Below are 19,896 nucleotides of genomic sequence, written 5' to 3' on the forward strand. Positions count from 1 at the left end.
TATAAGCATCTCTCTCGGTTTTGCCTGCCCTCACCCCTTTACTATTTTCTAACGTGGTGTTTTTAAGCATCTTGACCTACTGTCAGAACTCACCTGTGGAATCCCACCTCCTCCTCAGCCCAGCTGGGGCTCTGTGTGCAGGAGCCAGTTGTTATTTACAAGTGTAATTCAGCTGTCGCTGTATCTTTGAACACACATAGTTGTTATGGGATTTTTTTAATTGCCATTTTCATCTTTCTAATTAAAATTAAATGGAAAAATGGATAGCTTCCAAAATCTGAATTAATTTCATGAGAACATCTTCAGGGGAAAAATATGTATAAATATGATAATTGGTACTTTATTTGCCTTCAGCAGAATGAGAAGGTTTTTACCTGAGTGAAGAGAAAATATAGTCATCTTTAATGAGAAAAATAAGGCTTGTCTGATGCTTCTGATACTTCTTGTGGCTACAAATCAGAATTAATTACATAGAGGAGAAATGATAAATAACTCTGAATATAACTTTAACCACAGTGCACTAGGAATGTATTGTCAGAACTCCTGCTGGGGCCGGCTTCCCTTATGCTGGGCTGGAGCTTTTTCCTCCCCATAGCTCATCATTGATATTTACACATTCCTCAAGAAAGCACCATTATTCCACAGCCAAAACCTTCATCATGCTTAGAAACAGGCAGTTCACTTATGTACTGTGCTCTACATGTGTGACACAATCACATAACAGAAAATAATGACACAACAAAACAGGGTGGGGGGTTGTTTAGTTTTATTTTGTTTTGTTTTATGTTTTGCTTATTGGGTCAGACAGTGCTTCCCTCTACAGACTCATCAAGTGCCTGATGGACGTGTTTATTAAAACATGGTCACTTTATTTGGAATGACATACTCTGTGTTCTACATAATGAGGTCGGTGAAGCATCCAGAAAGAAATGCCTGCTTTGGAAGCATGAGTCTGTAAGCACAGCCTTGCTGCAGCCATTTAAGTAATGAAGCAGCTACTTTGTGGCTCCACATACGTAGTGAATGGCCTCCTTGGTGTGTTTTTGAAAACCTCAATGTGGCTGGTAATCGTGTCCCAGAAATCTCCTCGGAGAGCCTTTGTGTCCTGTTCCAAGAAGAAATATGTAGCTTTTACACATTAATGGTTCTGAAGTTAGTCCTTTGCTCCATTTTCATTGGAAAGGAAGGTCACTGTGTGATTTTCTACCTCCCCTTACTTGCTGTGAACATTCAAGACACTCTTAAGTTCATCAGCCATGCAGCATACTGTCTGCTTTTAACATGCCTGAGAAGCCAAGGAAATATCCCATCAAAGAGCATTTCTATTCTCAGGGACTTCTCTTAGAATCCAGTCAGCCAAGCTACCGCAGAAGAGAAGTTCACAGACAGACCAGAATTGCTGCTTTTTCCATTTCAACCACCAACTGCCCTGCATTGCCCGCTCATTGGTCTCATTAGAGAAGGCCATACTCCTTGAAAATGCAGCCCTTGAAGAAAGCTAGGGAAAGGGAAGTTGAAATCAGGCTTCTGAGTTCTGGACCAATGTTACTGACGTGGAACTCTGCAAGCAAGAAGATATCCAACTATTCCATAGTTCTGTGATGTCTTTACCCCAGATGCAGGGCATTGGACCCCCTGAATTGTCAAAGACACAAATGGCAATGAGAAGGTGCTGAACTCTGCAGCCTGGAAGAGGCCTAAGCTCCAAATTGTTTGGTTCCCTGCGCTTCTCCTTGGGAAATGTCAAGAAAGATTTGAGATAGCTGCACCCTATACTACCAGAAACTTCCTAGGACTAGCTAACACGTCCTCAAAATAACAATTTCTAGGATGTATTTAAATAGAGGAATGAATAGTGAATTTTCTTCTTGGATTTGCTATGTTGACCAACTCTGGTTATGAAAGTGACCCAACACCCATCCAGGACAAGTTTGCACCTGTAACTCCTACCTCTCTTATTGCTGTAGTTCATTATGCTTATAACCGTCACTTGAGCTCTGGTCCCATAACATAAGTCTAAGTGTTCAATGCATTATTGCTAACTATAATTACAAGACGACAGAGCAAATCTTTGGGGTATATTCATCTCACTTGGCTCATTACTGTCTTTTGCTACTAGTTCTTAAATCCTCTGCAGGTAGGCATTAAGGTTGGCTGAAGTTTCGCTTTGGCTGCAGACCACTGGGCAGCTCGCACACACAGCTTAATACTAGCCTGTACGCACATTCTTAGGCTTGTGATTCCACCTTCAAACCTTGTGGGTAAATTAGAAACTGAGAGATATGAGATTTCTCCTGCTTCTCAACCTGTGCCTAAGAGATGAAAGTTGACTTTGTACCCGAAATTCAGTTCTGGTACAAAGGAACTCCAGAGAGGCTTTTGCTTTGTTTTCTGGTGTCTTCTCACATGTCAGATTAATTGAGGTAGAAGTAAGTGGCTGCTGTAACAAGTGGCCCCAGGCATCTCCAGTATCACAGCAATGTTGATCAGATAGCACTGTTACACATTTTCATCACTACACAAAATCAGTGAACATGGACAAGGTTCCCTGTCTAACACACAATGTCAGAGTTAAAGTATAGTGCAAAAGTACAGAGCAAAATAGGTTGAACATCACGGAGGAAGGTGATTTTAAAAGACAGAAATCAGATATAGCCCAGGCTAGAAAAAGAAGAGGAATTAAAATTAACATAAATTATGTGTACATAGATGTCCCAACCTTATTAATTTAGTTTAGCTTTTTACTGTTTTTTTTCTTAGCTTTATTTTTATTTTGTGTGTATTGATGTTTTACCTGCATGTATGTTTATGCACATGTGTACCTGGTACCCAGGGAGCCTAGAAAAGAGTATCAGATACTCTGGAACTAAAGTTATAGATGGTTGTAACTGCCATATGGATGCTGGGAAATGAATGTGGGTCCTTTGAAAGAACAGCCAGTGCTCTTAACCACTAAACCATCCCTCCAGCCCCCAGATCCCAACACTAAAAGCATGTTCTTATCTTGTGCTATTATCAGGATATAGCTTGTACCCCAAAAGGTCACATGTTAGAAGCTTGGTCCTTACCTCACAATGACTGTGGGGTGATTGAACATTTAAGAAATAGTACCTAGGGCTGGAGAGACGGCTTAGAGCAGTGGTTCTCAGCCTGTGGGTCACAACCTTCTTGGAGTTCCAACAACCCTTTCATGGGGGTTACATATCAGATATCCAGCATATCAGATATTTACATTATGATTTGTAACAGTAGCAAAATTACAATTAGGAAATAGCAACAAAATAATTTTATGGTTGGGGTCACCATAGCATGAAGAACTGTATTATGGTGTTGCAGCATTGAGAGCCACTGCCATCGAGGAGTAAGGTACACCTGTCACCAACCCTGGCAATCCAAGTTCAGTCCCCACGATTCTCCTGCAAACTGTCTTCTGGCCCTCCCACACATGTCATGGCCTCTGTGTGTGTGTACAGGAACATGTGTGCCATATCATGCATGTAAAGGTCAGAGGACAACTTCACATGAGTTGGTTTCTCCTTCTACCATGTTTGAGATCTCTTGTTATTTGTGCTGCTACATATACACCAAGGGTAGCTGGCTCAGAGCTTCTGGGAAAGACTTTCCCATCTCCCATATTGTCAGAGGGGTGATGGGAATATAGGTGTAGGCCACAGAATCGAGGTTTTATGTGGGTTCTGAGATTAGGTCATCAGGATTGCTCAGCAAACACTTTACCTTCTCAGCCACGTCCCCCGTCTGAGAACAATAATTTTTGGTTTGTGTCTAAAGAGCGCTTACCCACTGAAAGGTCTAAGGTTTGCTATTTGCTCATATGTTCTCTCCCCTTAGAAAAGCTCTACCATGATGCTGTCCATCGTGCAGTCAGAGATGGCCTTCTTTTCTTTTTCTTTTTTCATTAATTTATTTATTTAATCACTTTACAGCCTCATTGCAGCCCCTCTCTCCTTTCCTCCCAGCCCCACACTCACAGCCTCTTTCCCCTATTTCCCCCTCTCCTTCTTCTCAGAGAGGAGGAGACCCCTGTGGGTACTAACCCACCTAGGCACATCTAGTCACAGCAGGACTAAGTGTATTCTTTCCCACTGAGGCCAGACAAGGAAGCCCAGCTAGGGGAAAGGGACCCAAAGGCAGGCAACAGAGTCAGAGACAGCCCCTGCTCCAGTTGTTAGGGGACCAACATGATGACACGCTGCACATCTGCTTCATATGTATAGGGGGCTTAGGTCCAGCCCATGCCTGCTCTTTCGTTGGTGGTTCAGCCTCTGTGAGCCACCACAGGCCCAGGTTAGTTTGCTCTGTAGGTCTTTGTGGTGTCCTTGACCCCTCCAGCTCCCTCTATCATTTGTGCTACTGTTCCACAAGACTCCCAGAGCCCCATCTACTCTTTGGCTGTGGGTCTCTGCATATGTTTTCATCAGCTGCTAGAGGAAGTCTCTCAAAAGACAGTTAGGCTAGGCTCCTGTCTGCAAGCATAGCAGAGTATCATTAATAGTGTTAGGGGTTGGCTCTCTTCCATGGGGTAGATCTCAAGTTGGTCCAGTCATTGGTTTAGATTCCCTCAATCTAAGCTCCATCTTTATCCCTGTCTTGTAGGCAGGACAAATTTGGAAGCCAAAAGTTTTATGGGTGTGTTAGTGTCTACCTTCTCCACTAGAAGTTTCACCTGGCTACATTAATGCCATGGTGTTGGAGTTTTAGCTTCCAAACCATAAGCTTAATAAGCTTTTTTTTTTTCTTTCCAAGCAACCCAGCCTCAAGTATTATGTTATAGCAATGGAAAACAGACTAATTACTTTCAGGCCTCTCAAAATACCAGGTCAGGTGACTCAGGAAATATAAATACTCAGATAGTCAGGAGAGCTCAGGAAAGTCTGAAATGCCATCTTATCCTCATCATCTATTCCATGAACAGCAAATCTCTGGCATGTGCATCCTGCTGCCCAGGCCATGTGTGTCCCAGAAAGCCGTGAATACAGCCCAACACACTGTAGGTGGCATCATGTCACATTGGACATCCCAATGAATGGTGTGTCTCTAAGAACAGGGGTGGGATTTTTGTTTTATTCTGTTTGGGGAAGGAGGGTTGTTTTACTTTTTGGTCCTCACAAAGCTCTCTGGTCTGTGACAATGGGCTGTAGAGGGGAGCCCAGTATGCTTTCAAACTGTTTTCCTTTCCTTCCCCCATGTCCTGAGTCTGCATCTTCATGATGCCAGCCACGTTCCCATGGAAATCACTTACCAGTGGCACACTGTTCCAGAAACCCGACAATTATTAGCTGCAGCCTGGTTGGGGCTCCTGCTTTTGTAAAACCTGTACTCTGCCCTTTGCAAGGGTCGTAGTTTCAACAGGCAGGCCTTTATATTTTAACAATTCTCTAATCAGGCTTTCATTTATTTAGCCTCCTGATCCGTGTTCACTGTCTCCCTCCTGTCCACCTACGCCCACTCTTCCCACTGTGTGCAGCTGAGTTTCTCCAGTAGCAAATCATCCTTATTCTCAACCTAAGAGTGAAATTGAACAAGGTGTCAAATCCAGGCAACAAAGGACCATCCTACCAGTGAAGCTTGAGGTTTCAAGTTTACACATACCCAACTTCTTCCTGGCACTGTACAAGTGTAAGAAAAGAAAAGTCTTAGATGGCCTTGGATGGTATTTTCCTTTCCCACAAATACTACCAAGAAAGCTGCCGAATGGTGTTTAAAATTTTGCACAAAGGTCAGTGGAAGACCAGTGCTAGCTTACAGACCCACAGCTCAGCTCTTTGGCGTCCAAGGCAACAGCCTGCTGTTCTCCCCGGAGACTCCAACCAAGATGGGGAAATGCACTGGGCCATTTGTCACTGCCCCAGGGGTAACATCTACATGCCAGTCGATGCGCACAGCCTGCAGGCCCACTCCTGCCCACCCATGCCTCACCTCACCCTTTAACTTTCTCCTCTGTAAGATCAGGGCAGTGTGCTCTCTTCCCTCCTCCTCTGCATGAGTAAGTGATTAGATCCATTCATCCGGGGCTGGAACCATCTCCACTGTGATCAGGCACATTCATGCTCTGTGTGATCCCTCCCACCCCAGTTTTAATTCAAAGAATAGTCTTTTTAGGACTAGTGGGATTCTCTGCCAGCATGACAGTCTTTGAATCTCAAAGGTATTCAGTGGTATAGAGCAGACATGCTGGTTTGTTCTTCCAGGAGTGCTAGGTTGGAATAGCTCTTAAATTTACTCCTAAACTGCTTGACGGCTTAGAGCAGTGGTTCTCAGCCTGAGGGTTGCAACCCCTTTGAGGATCCAATGATCCTTTTGCACTAGTCACATAAGATCATCAGAAAATGCAGATTTTTACATTATGATTTTATAACAATAACAAAATTACACTTATGGAGAAGCAATAAAAATAATTTTATGGTTGGGGGCAGTCACCACAACATGAGGAACTGTGTAAAAGGGTCTCAGCATTAGGAAGCTTGAGAACCACTGACTTAGAAACACTGATCTGGAGTGTATGGCTCTATAGACATGGTACAATAAAAAGAGCAGAAGGTTTGCTTGAAGGAGAAGCAAGGGAGGTACCTGTGTCTCTTTGTGTTGAACCTACTACAAAAGGAACCCACTAACCAAGTGGCTGATAATGCCCCCTTGCTTGTGAGAAGTGGCATGAAGTATTATATCATTTAGAAGCTAGGTCACAGGTGAAAAATAACTCCAAGAGAAACTGCTTCTAGAATATTTTAAGGGCATTTTGTTGTGAATGTACATCACTACTTCATATGAGAACTTGTTCTGTTACTAGTGAATGACCATGCCTGAACTGAGTAAACTAGGGAAAGCCCTAGCTCCCACTGGCCACTGTGCACCCTTCCCTGCCCCCTTCCAGTTCAGCAAGCATAGGGAGAGTGCGCTTCACTCTCTGGGCTGGAGTTATGCAAAAGCCAAAAATAGACTCTCGGAGTGCACCCAGACATAATGATTCCATGCAGCAGAAGGTCACTGTGTCTGCTTTTCCTGCCAACACACCCCTGGCTCTTCATCTATGGCTGCTTTGTGAAGCAGGAGAGCTGTGCCAGGAAGCTGTGCTCTGTGGCTGTGAGGCATTATGAGAATTCAAACTCATGTCAATGAGGTTTTGTCAGAGTAGGTTAGAGGAGGGGTTACAAACAGTTTTAGAAGAAGACCATCTTTTAACATCCTTTTGTTTGTTGGCCTGAGAGCTACTGTAATTCCATTTTAAAGGGGAGAAAAAAGTCTCTCTGGTTCAACTATAATCAATCTCCACCCTGACAAAAAAGAAAAAGGTATCTACCCAAAAAGTGTTCTGTGGTTCTGAGGGGTAGGATCATGGGATCATAAGTGGGTTTTCCTGTGCTTTCTATAATGTATCATATATGTAATATAAGATAAGGCAGCAAAGCCTATTTTTTGTGTGTATGCATGTTAACACTTAGGCATATGTAAAGGCTATGCATCTGGCTGTGTCACACAGGCCCAGAGTTGGTTCCTTAGTCTTGCTGCTTGTTATTTATTAAAACAAGGTCTCTCTCTGAGCCTGGAGCTCACTGATTCCTGTCGACCTGAATAGCCAGCTTTCTCCAGCGATCCCCTGATTGTGTCTTCTGAGTGCTGGGTTACAGGCAGTAACCATATCTAATGCTTGAATGTGAGTTCTGGGGACCTGAACTCTGGTCTTCATTCTTCCACAGCAAGCACTTTATCCACAGAACTATCTCCCCAGGACCCAACAAATCCCATTTTTAGAAAACAAAACTATACTCTATACCAACTATCTATTTCTTTGCATTTTCAATATTAAGTGCTGTGAAATGGTGTGGAGGGACAGCCACTGCTTGTGTTCCTCTGTTATCCTCTGACCAAGGACTGTTATCCACAGCCATTTCACCATTGTAGAATCCAGAGGGCTGCTAGAGAAGAAAACACATACACACAGAGAGAAAGACGGAGAGAGAGGAGAGAGAGAGAAGGAAGATTCTGGCAACAAGGAAAAAGGGAATCAGCCACACACCTCAGCAGCAAGGATGAGGATCATGACCATTTGTCTAAAATAGTCAGACCTGTGCCTATCGGGAGGGAAACTGTCCACTCAAGTACATCTGAAAACACTGTGTTCTTGCCCTGATGCACATCATTCTGAACATTGGAAAGACCCTGTTTTCCAGACCTGTAGTGATGAAGTAACATGTAATAAGTACCGTCAAATATCCAGGAAGAAACCACTCCTTGTTTCCTTGTTTTCGAGTTGGGAATGACAAGGCTCGCAATTTGCTGGGCTTGAGCTTTGATGACCCTGACTGCTTTCTAACAAGAGCTCATTCTGTAAGCCAGTTCTGTCTACTGAGCTCAGGCCATGTGGAGCATAAGGGTGAACAGGATGATGGAATGGGCGCAATGGGTAGGGGTACTCTGACCCCTTATCTTTGGGTGTAATGAATCCTACAAGTTTCCTCATAGTGCACACGTGCATCTTTGGCTGTTCAGTAATACACGAACAAAAAGCTACTGCTAATGTATTTCTTTTAATGCCCATATGAAAAACAGAACAGTTCATCAAACTAGCCATTACTTGAACAGCTGTTTGCAGCTGGCTCAGCTGGGTGAGCTTCTTAAGGGAAGTTAACTTGTAGCTTGCAAGGTAGAGTGTTGCATTACAGTGCACAGGTGTGGCAGAGGTTGGAGAGTGATTAAATGACCACGAGTGGCAAATGATGCCCCAGAATGTACAAGTTGGCCAAATTCTTTGCTTTTCCTTCCTTTTCTCTCCCTCTTTTTAATCTCAGTATCTCTGAATAAAACTGCATAGAGAATAAATTCTTACAAGGAAAAATAGTTTCAAGAAGTTCTAATAATGATTCTAGTAACTTTCAGAGACTGTTGACAAAGACTTACTGCATCTCTAGGGCAGAGTGGGAGAATCGCTTCTTCAGATCTTCTCTTCAGATCTGGACTTCCAAGCTATCGTTTTGTCCCCTCCCAGAAAGCGGGACTCCTGAACGTGCCTGTACGCATACATGCTTGAAGTCTTGTTAATAGACAGGTGTTCATAACTCTTGTGGCCTATGTGTGTATAAGTGTGTGTGTGTGTGTGTGTGTGTGTATGTGCGTGCAAATGTATGTGAGCATGCTTGTATTAAATAGTAACAAGATAATAATACCACATCTGAGCTACCCTAGTATTTATATTAAATAATGACATGCTGATGTTGGTGGCCCATAATTCTCCATTTTCCATTAACCATCCAGCCAAGTAAACTGTTTTCTGATCTCTCATAGATGGAAATCTTCTATGAAGGTGGAAGCCATTAACAGAGTAATTGCTGTCTGTTGCCATGACAACCAGCCGCTGCAGTCACCTGCCCGAAGTCTTGCCAGACTGCACCAGCTCAGCTGCGCCTGTGGTGAAGACCGTGGAGGATTGTGGCAGCCTAGTGAATGGGCAGCCACAGTATGTCATGCAAGTTTCAGCCAAGGACGGGCAGCTGCTGTCAACAGTAGTACGGACTCTTGCCACCCAGAGGTAGTGCCACAGTTAAAATGAATGTATCTACAATTGATCCAAAGAGCTGTTTGTCAGGTGGAGAATGTGAAGGGAGTGTAATTAGTGCTCAGGTCTTTGTGTCAAGAAAGGGAGGTACTGGGCAAAGACTGAAAAAGACTGCCCAAGTTCTGTTGTTGCTGTTTGCACAGCAGCAGGAGCATAAAGCTAAAATTCAGGTTGTCACATTCCTCCCAGAGCTACTGCAGAGAGCTAGGCAGGGGAGAGCTGCCACAGGACGTGGGGTTGCTTGCTTTACATTTGTTATTTTGACACGGCTGTGGCTGGTTTTGTTTTGTCTTCTTGTGTCCAGAAACTAACAAAGCTAGCCCTTTGTAGGACAGGATGGAGAAGTCACCTGATTTCAGGTGATTTAGCCAAAGTGGGATTGATAAGGTCTCCGGTAGCCCGGGCTAGTCTCAGACTCACTTTGTAGCTGAGGGTGGCCTTGAAGGCCTGGTCCTGCCTCCGTCTCCTGCATACTGGAATCAGAGGCATGTGCTACCACTTCTGGGTTTGTGAATAAAACTTTGGAGGTAACATTCCCAGTGTGAATGCTGCTTATCATTACCCAGTGGATATGCTGTCCAGGCTGTTTGGGGGGTGAGTCTACTTTTGCCATGTAGGGGTCTGTTTTGTCATCCTCTCCTTCACACTCTGCAGCATTCTCTAACCTGCCACAGCTGGTTTCTCTGTGTGAAGATGAGTGAAGACAGCTTATTCCAGCCAGTACCTCATCCCTGGAGTCTCCTCCTGTGCTGCTGTGGCCCATGGCAGATTGGGAGCTATAAGCTGCCAAGATAATGGATGTAGATTCTCCAGTTTTCTCTCAGAAAGGAAAAAAAAAAGCTGCCATACCAGGCAACTTATAACCTCCTATAATTCCAGTTCCAGGGGGTCTGACACCTCTGGCCTCCCTAGGCAAGAGTACTCATGTGCACACACACATACACACACACACACACACACACATTATTAAAAATAATAAAAACAGTCTTTAAGATATGTGTGGCTGTCACAGAAGAAAGAAAGAAAATATGTAGTATATTTTTTTCCACTTCTTGGAGAATTTCCAGCAAATTGTTCAGGGCTCAGAACCTAAAGAGGTGGTGAATATCATTGACCCACTGTGAACCAAGGATGGATGGCTGTATGTACACCAGCCACCTGGCAGGCATCAGTCACCTTACTTGATCAAGAAGAACAGGCTGTTTGATGTAACAGAGAGCTCTGTGTGTGGGTGCGTGTGTGAGTGTGTGTTGTATGTTGTGTGTTATCTCTCACCTACACCTAGGCCACACAGTACTGCAACCAAGAGGCTGCAGTTTTACCTGCTTATGACTCAAAGTGAACAAAGACAAAATACAAAGGATGTCAAGAAACAAAAACCAACTGTCACATTTCTTCTCACCTTCCTCTCCCTGGTGTATAGATGAGTCTCTTGGGCAAGCAAAGGGACAATCCTGCGAGCCTGTAGCTTTCATTCATTCTCAGGATCATTCCCAGTAAAGCCATTGGGAAGCAGCAGTGTTTCTGTGGCTGTCTCCATTTGAATCAGAGATAGCATTAAAAAGTAATGGGGCATGGACCTAGGTTAACATCATCTCTGGAGAACTTGGGGAAAAGAAAGCAGAGAGTGTGAAGGGAGGCTGCCTTGTCACACGCCATGACAACATTCTTTTAAAATGTCATTTATACACAAAGTTAGCCCCTTCAGTTGAAAAAGAATCCATCTTAATTTGATGTTTCCATTAGACTTACATGGTGAGAGCTATGCTACTTGATTTTCCTCAGCCTGAGTCCTTCTGCGAGTGAGAATAGCTAGCATTAACTAGGTTTGGCTGTCTGCTGGTCCTCTAGATCTAAGTCTGCTCTAGGCCAACTTTTCTCACATTCTCACAGTCACAATATAGAAAGGCTCCACTTTTGAGCCCAGTTTTGAGGTCAGGAGACTAAAGTGTGGGGAGATGAAGTTAGTTGTTCATCTGACAAGTCCCAGAGCTTGGGTTTGAGCCCAGGCAACCAGATTGCAGAGCTAGGAACCATTGGATTATGCTGTGCCCTCTTCAAGAAACATGAAGAGTGGACTTTCCACACTTGAATGCAAAACTCTAGACAGAGGCCACGTCAGTAAGACATTTTTACCACTTCTTCTCAGTACAGTGTCTTCAGTATACCAGAGAGTATCCTCCACAAGCTCAAAAGGCCATCATACCTCAGCTTTGAGCCCTGCTCAGTCTGCAGCTTCAGAGCTGTTTACCAGTTTACTTCCCTGCTCCCCATCTCCTGCAGTATTGGGAAGAGAAATGGAAGGAACCTCAAATATTCCTTCATCAGACCCAAAATACACAGTTTGTCTAGAAACTACAATTGATGTCATTTCAAAAGAATTTGTTCTTGGGGCTGGAGAAAGAATTCAGCTGTTGAAAATATTCATTGTTCTTGCAGAGGACCCAGGTTCAGTTCCCACCATCCTTGTGGTGGCTCAGAACCATCCGTAACCCCAGCTCCATGGATCCAGTGCCGTCTTCTGACTAATGGCAGCACCAGGCATGCATGTGGTACACACACATACATACAGGCAAAACACTCACACACATAAAATTAAATAACAAAATCTAAATGATTTTTAAAGAATTTATTCTTACTGGTGATGAATGATTTTTGTAGATTTATTTTTTTATATGTGTGTTTTGTCTGCATGTATGTTTGTGTATGAACAGCACATGTGTAGCTGCTGCCTGCACTGCTCAAAAGAGGATGGTGAATGCCCTGGAACTGGAGTTGCAGGTGATTATGAGACAACAAGTACGTTCTCGAAATTGACCCCATGTGCAAGAACAAGGGCACTAACTGCGAAGCCATCTCTCCAGTCCATTTTTTTTTTTTGATTGATAGTTTTCCTGAATTTTTTTCTGTGTTCAAGACAAAAATATGGGGGCGGAGAATATAGAAAAGAGAGAAGTGGGCTGGGAGGTGGCTCCATGGAGAAAGCACTCGCCACACAAAATGAGGGTCAGAGTTTGGATCTTCAGCATGCCCATCAAAGTCAAGCAGATATGGCTGCTAGCGTGTAATCCCAGCACTTGTGAGGTGGAGACAGAGAACCTCCAGAGCAAAGTGGCTGGCTTGATTAGCTATCTGTTTGCTAGATTTGAGTTCAAGAGAGAGAGCCTGCCTTAGTAGAAGATGGAGCACAATATCCACGATGATACCTCGCACCAACTTCTGGCCCTATGTCATATACACATGTGAATGTGTGCCCATATTACATGTGCCCATACACATGTAAATTCACATGCAAAAACCCTGTAAATTATTAAGACATATAGGTGTTTTTAAACCCATCAACTCACACGGATACCAAGTCTTTCATTATTTTGAAGATGCAAGAGGATCAAATCTCTATTTTTCAGAACAAGCAATAATAAAACAAGTATAAATCCCAATACTCCTATTCAAACCACATTACTAGGTAACCATGTAAAAGGTAATATTTATACCTAAAAGCATTTCAACAAAGAAAGGAAGAAAAGTTATAGAGAATTAGCACATCATTAATTGTCTATATTCAGCAAATTAACAGGTTGAGTCATTAAGACTCAGTGGCTTCTGCCACCATACACAAAAAGACACCATGAAGCAGTGTCCAGAGGAATATATCCAGGCACGCATCCTTCTATAAGGAGGGGAGCTTAAAGCAGTTTGTATTCTGAGCAGCTGCCACTGAGGAGGGCCCAACTGACACAGATTAAGGGCCCTCCCCAGGGTAGTGAGTTGCCACCCAGTGACCAGCAGCTGCCCCTCCTTCTCTTGCAGCCCCTTCAATGACCGGCCAATGTGCAGGATCTGCCATGAGGGCAGCAGCCAAGAGGACTTGCTCTCTCCATGTGAGTGTACTGGGACCTTGGGGACAATCCATCGGAGCTGCCTGGAGCACTGGCTGTCATCCTCAAATACCAGCTACTGTGAACTCTGCCACTTCAGGTTTGCAGTGGAGCGCAAACCCAGGCCGTTAGTGGAGGTCAGTAAGTGGAGCACGTCCTAAAAACTTAGATGGAATGAGAAAATGATGTCTGCTTTGATGGCCAGTCACAAACCCTGTAGAGCTTCACTGAAGCACAGCAGTAGCTCTGAGAGAGAAGGAGAGAGAGAGAGAACAAGATGACCAGCTTACCATCTCACTCAGGAGCCAGCAGCAGAAGAGTGACCTCCACAAGGGTAGATACAAGAAAGAAAAATTCAGTGTAAGGAGAAAAGGGAAGTTTAGAGAGATGATCTCTATTTGTTAATTCCTGTGAGACAGAACATAAATGCCAAACCCCTCTCCATATTCTGTCTGCCCAACTTGAAGCAACACATAAGGAGGCATTTGGGTTGCACATCCTAGAAGTCTTCTTAAGGAAGGATAGCAGTGTAGCACAGTGGATTATAACCAGACTTCCTGAGTTCTGCAACCGGGATAAACAATCTCACCTCTGGGAACTACTGTAAGGATTCATGCAGTCACTGGGTATAAAGCACTTAGAATCAGGAAACATGAAAATGTTTGAATGAACAAAGGTCTTTCTGACACTTTTTAGTGAATTGCCTTGCACTGGAATTTCTTTTCATAAAATGTGATGCTGTCAGTTCAGTTGCCAAAACAGCAGGACATTCTCCTTTATGTTTTAAGATGCACAGGATTTTCCCTGAGACCTAAAGACTGGCCTGGTTTTAGAATAGTTGGAGGAGAGTTTTTTTAGGGTGGTTCTGCCATCTCTCCTACCTCTGAATGCTGTTAGTCAAAGCACCACCAGGATTGGCAACAATAAATATTTTAATACATTATGAGGCAGAGAGTGCTGAGAGGAGCCAAAGTACTGTGCCTGTAGTACAGACATACTGAGAATTATGTCACTGTGTCAAGGCTATCCTAGGGAAACTGCCCCCAGAACTTGAACCTGAAATAGAACCATATAGTAGATACTGATGCCAAGATACTGAAAGCTCTCTGTATACGGTCTCATGGTTTTGACCTTGAAACTTTAACCCTGACTTATAACTGGAGCTAGTCTGATCTGGGAGTGCAACATTCATTTGGCTTTCCCCAGCAGACTCTGCTTTTGTGAAAGCTGAATCAAGTGACCTCTTTGTGTAGCCATCTTGCCACTTGACAGTCACTTTCAGAAAGTCATATTTGTAGATTGCCTGTCAGGATCTAGCCCGTACCAGGTTCTCAGGACCCTATCATGTCTGATCCCCTCTGCAGAGAGACAGATACCATGAAATAGTAAACAGAGGGCATGAAGATTTCCCAAGCCCACTAGCAAGAGGAAACAAGGGTCTATTTTTCCTTTCCAGAAACTCTTGGAATCTCCCCAATTTGCCATTGCAACCTCTCCAGCAAAGCTGGCTTCCCAGGGTGAGGAAATCAGACTTATAAATGGATCTCTCCCACTGGTCTTCTTTGCAGAGATCTTCAGATTGGCGAAAATCCCAAAGAGGGAAGAGCTGTTGATTTGAGTTCCTGCACTCACACTATAGTTTTTTAATAACATGTGGTGATCCTTTCCCATCTTGGAGAGTAACACTTAAAGCTCTTCCAAGTTGCCAGTATCAGGTCCCAGAACTGACAGGCAGGATGGTTGGCGGCTATCATTAGACAAGGAAACAAGGCGAATGACCTTGAGAATGTGTGAGGTGCTCTACAAGATTTAGGGCCTCACCTACAAAAACTTCACCCAGACGGTCACCAGCGGTGAAGTTTTCATTGCACAAATGGAATGTGACAATTTTCAGAGTTAATGATGATTGAACAAGTTGAAAGTGAAAGGCAAGCCCCCTCAGACTGGGGGAGGCAGACCGTTTGATCATCCTATGGTGAAGTGAACTTGCTGTTTGACCACAAGCAATAAAAAGTTGTCTTTGGTTTCTCAGCTGGAGAACAAATGAGAACCAGGTGCAGGCAGATTTTTTTTTTTAACAAGTGACATTGTTAATTGACTTTTCTAGTCTTACCAAAGGGCATCATATTCACAGTGGCCAATGCGTCTCAGTGATTTTATCTGGAGATGAGCGTGCATCTTCTTAGTATGCCAGCCAAAGCTGCCTGTTTGGGAAAAGGATTAGGAGCACTGTTGCATTAGTTCTCATTTTTATTCTCTTAATTGCTTTAATCATTACTTTGTTTACCACTTGGATCTGCCTTCTCATTAAAGCAAGAAAATTCCATAGCATTTCATTTTAAAACCAATGTGACAATAACAGCTCTTGTTGCTAGAGGAAGCAGTTTTAGAAGTCATTTATAAATTGTATTTGTCAGCAACGAGATGCTAACACTAACTGCAATTACTTCAGCATCTTAGATTTGCACTTTTGGTAAGCCCTTTTGGTTCTTTGCTCATCAAAATCCTGCAATGCCTTTTGCTCTCTATCCCCAAGGTGTTCTCTTTCACCTTCTTTTCTGTACCCTGCAGCTAGCTATTAGCCAGTCATTTTAGGTCCAGAGCCCAGGACTGTTGTGTATACACAGGATGTGGTGCAAAATATTTTTCCTCAGAGAGTGAGTTTCTGCTCTTAATGGCCAAACACATAGCTGGTTTTTATTAGAACCTCCAGACTGGGCACCCCCTCCCAGTTTGTCACTGACCATCTGTGTGGCCATCTGTGTGGTCTGCTCCGTTTCTCTGCTTCACTATGAAGAGGGTAGGAAAGGAGCTATCCATGACATCTTTTGGTCTCTATAATGCTAAATATCGTTATGATTTAAAAAAAAAAAAAAAAAAAAAGAAAGAAAGAAATGTTCTGGGATAGATGATGTCCTTTGGGAGAGCACTTGCTTAGCATGCGGGAGACTCTGGGTTTGATCCCCAACACAAACAAACCACACTTTAAATGAAAACGCTGTGTCTTACCTTCTTACCAACTTGCCTACCTGCCCACATTGCAGATATTGTACATCCTAAATATTTTCCCTCTACAAAGCAAGCGAGCAAAACAAAAGTTAGTTCCAACCCAACCCATGAGAGCTACAAAGCAGCCATCTCGTTTAGTCAGGTGTGGATAAATTCCTGCCATGGTCCAGTTAATTCTCACAAGGTCTGTGTCCGATCGTGCAGGGCTTGAAAGAAAGGAAAATGTTAAAACGACAAGACATAAAGAAGGGACAGTTTTAACACACATGCACCCCATCCCTTCACAACCAGCATGGTCCTCAGCAAGCTGGAGTATGTTGACAATGAGAATGTACCCCAAGGCAGTTTGTAAGATGAATTACCCCCAAGAATAATGGCCCACTAGGATATAGGAATAAATACTCACTAACCATAAGAAGACCCACTGGATGATGAGCCTGGGAAGTTTATGGTCTCCTTCAAGCTCCTCTTTAGTTTTCCTCAGTTCTACTGATAAGTTGATACTATTCTTTTTTTAACAAACAGTAAGATTCAGCAAGCTGGTAATATACATGCATGCACATGCACACACACACACAAACACACACTGTGATTGCCTGAATTCTAGCCCATTGCTAAGACTGGTTCTGGGGACAGGTGGTGGTGGCACAAGCCTTTATTCCCAGTACTCAGAAAGCAGAGACAAGAGAATCTCTGCGAGTTTGAGGCCAGCATGGTCTACAAAGTGAGCTCCAGGACAACTGAGTTGGTGTCAGAAACAAAGTGGTTCTGGTTGACCACTTTGCCAAGGACTCCCCCATCACTGTGTGCAGACAGATAGTGGCAACATCAGTTCCTAAGGATGGAGAATTTACCACAGACTCTCTTAGGACGTACCTGTGTAATAGACACCTTTGCCCAGAAAACTCATGAAGTTAGAGATCAGCCTAACAATGTGGTTATTGATATGAAACAGCAAGAAATAGTAGAAATGGTGGAAAGTCCAGACTTTCTGCATCTGGACTTCCTCAGTCCGAGAGATGTGGTTTTTCACAGAGGGCATGGTGAGGGTTCCTATTCCTATTTCCCTTACACAGGCCTACTTAACTGATAAGAACTGTCTGAACAGTTTAAAAAGCTGTTCCCTGTGAATCAACAGTTTAGATAAACTGAAACTGAGAAGGATTTTCACACATATCAGCTACCTACAATAAGATAATATAAAGTTAGGGAAATGAAATGTAAGGATTTTTTATCAATATTTTTGTTTTTAAACACTATAGGAATATGGTTTTAAACTGTGTCCTGGATTCAGTGTAATCAACAGTGAGAAACTACACAGAGGACAGAGGCAGCTACACAGAGAAGGGAGAAATTACTTGCAAAGCAGAGAAAGCTACAGACACCAGACAGAGCTGCATGAAGAAACCACTTTATACCTTGCCACTTGCTGTTTAATATGTTCAGGATTTACTCGTGGAGCTGGAGAGATGGCTCAGTAGTTAGCAGCGGTTCTCTTCCAGAGGACCAAGGCTCACTTCTCAGCACTCGTGTGACAGGTTACAACTGTTTACAACTCTAGTTTCAGAATAGTTAACACTCTGTTCTGGCCTCCATGGTCTCACACACACATGGTACACAGATGTACATGCAAGCAAAATACCTATGCACATAAATAAAAACAAGGAAAGCTCTGAAAAAATGTTGAATACGTGTGTATGTGTTAATTTCTTATATATTACTGTATTAATTTTTACATAGATGTATTAACATATACATTTATTCATATATGTCAGACTTACGTAGAAACAATGCTGTACTGTTATTGTGTTTTGTTTCATTTTTAATGTTTATCCAATTAAAAACAAGAGAGTTTTGCTTTAGCATATCTATCAGCAACCCCTTGTGGCAATGGGCTAATTGGGGAATAACACCATATGAGGCTTAGGCTGATTTGAGGAAATTCTGAGGTGAATCTTGTTGCTTCTAGAGCACCAGCAAGTTTCTCTCTCCATCGCAGTCTGTGTATATGGAGTAAGGTATGTAGACCACAGTCTGACCATGTGATACTTGAGTTTTATTGGATCAATAACTTCATTTTTCACTGAGGAGCTTGAGTGACTTCAGGAGGGACCCACACTTAACTGTTCCCCAGCCTGCCCATTGCTCACACCCGCTCAGCCCTCACACTGGCCTGCATTGCCTGCCTTCTGTTCACTGAGATTGCATGATTTCTTCCACTATTAAGGGTGTTGTCTATACATGTCCACCAGCATTGTTCTTTAAGTGAACCCAGTGATTTCCTCCCTCTTTTCCTCACCAGGCTGGAGAGGCTGGTCTATAACCACAAGGTTAAATGGACCTCTAGAAGAGTGTCCTTGCATGGGCCATAGTGACAATAGCAGTAGCTATGTGCCTTGCCCTTGTGTGTTTAATTGTTGCTAGCCACACATTCCCTTGACCTTTGACAAGGTCTCTTAACAGGCCTTCCACCAGGCTATCTGCTTCCGTGTGCTCTTGTTACACCAGCCTGACTCTGCCAGCCATTCAGAATCCAGGTCTGATAGCCAGAAGCCACAGCAACCCTGGATCCTGCAGTCAGTCCGCCTTGTGATTTCCTCTTGGTTTGGGTAGCTAATTTGGCAGTTGTTTCGTTACTTAACGCTTAGCTACAAAGAAGCTGTTTTAAGGTATCTATTAAATTCGCAGCTTGCTTCATTAAAAATCACTTCATTAAAAAAGCAAGCCAACCGAAGTGTTCACATGGCCATGCCAGATGGAAGAGAGCTAAGTGTTTGGTGCCTGTGCTTCCAGCCCTCTCATTGATGGTAAAAGATTAATTTGGGGGGGGGGGAGGATCCAATTCCCTGCATTAAAAGAATTACAGGAGAGGATTCTATTATTTTAAATTGTATTGACACTTTCAGTGAACTTGGGTTGAGATATACCTTGGAATCCACATTCTCATTAAGACCTGGTTCCTCTCCCTTCTTCCTCCCATCTAAAAACTTCAATGGGATGAGATTCGAAGGCAGGAAATACCAAGAATTGTTCCATGTGGCTTTATTTTCACTTTTGTGTTCAAAAAGCAGAGAGGAGGAAAAGTGTAGCAAAGCAAACAAGTGTGCTTCTGCTGCCTAGACTAGCAGCAGACCTTCCCAGAGAAGCCTGTCGGTGACAGAGAACATGTCTGAGCTCTTCCCAAATCTGTCCCTACAGATTCCCTCATGTGCGAGAACATCCAGCCAGATTTCCTTTAAACACACATGGACAGAGAGCAAAAGAAAGTCAATACAATAAGACTGGACTTCCACAGCTGACTCCCAATATACAGCAAACGCTGGCTGTTAAGGGTTGAGTCTTTGAAAGACTTATTACATGGGAGCTGGGGAGGTGGAGGTATGAAGCTGTCCCTGATGGTGGGAGAGCTTTGTAAAGGGGAGTTCAAGACAGGGGCAG

The 19,896-nt window shown here is 43.4% G+C and overlaps 1 protein-coding gene across 2 annotated transcripts in view; it reads left to right on the forward strand.

The window, feature by feature from the left end:
• Positions 1-19,896, forward strand: part of Marchf3 (membrane associated ring-CH-type finger 3) — a 150,988-nt gene that overhangs the window by 105,561 nt on the left and 25,531 nt on the right. For both annotated transcript variants that reach the window (XM_060377246.1, XM_060377247.1), the window contains exons 2-3: positions 9,301-9,544; positions 13,382-13,586. In XM_060377246.1, the coding sequence (XP_060233229.1) occupies positions 9,357-9,544; positions 13,382-13,586 (393 nt within the window). In that variant the 5' untranslated portion in view covers positions 9,301-9,356. The remainder of the gene's footprint in view (positions 1-9,300; positions 9,545-13,381; positions 13,587-19,896) is intronic.

This window comes from Meriones unguiculatus, chromosome 2 (genome assembly GCF_030254825.1).
Source record: "Meriones unguiculatus strain TT.TT164.6M chromosome 2, Bangor_MerUng_6.1, whole genome shotgun sequence".
Taxonomy (NCBI): Eukaryota; Metazoa; Chordata; class Mammalia; order Rodentia; family Muridae; genus Meriones; species Meriones unguiculatus.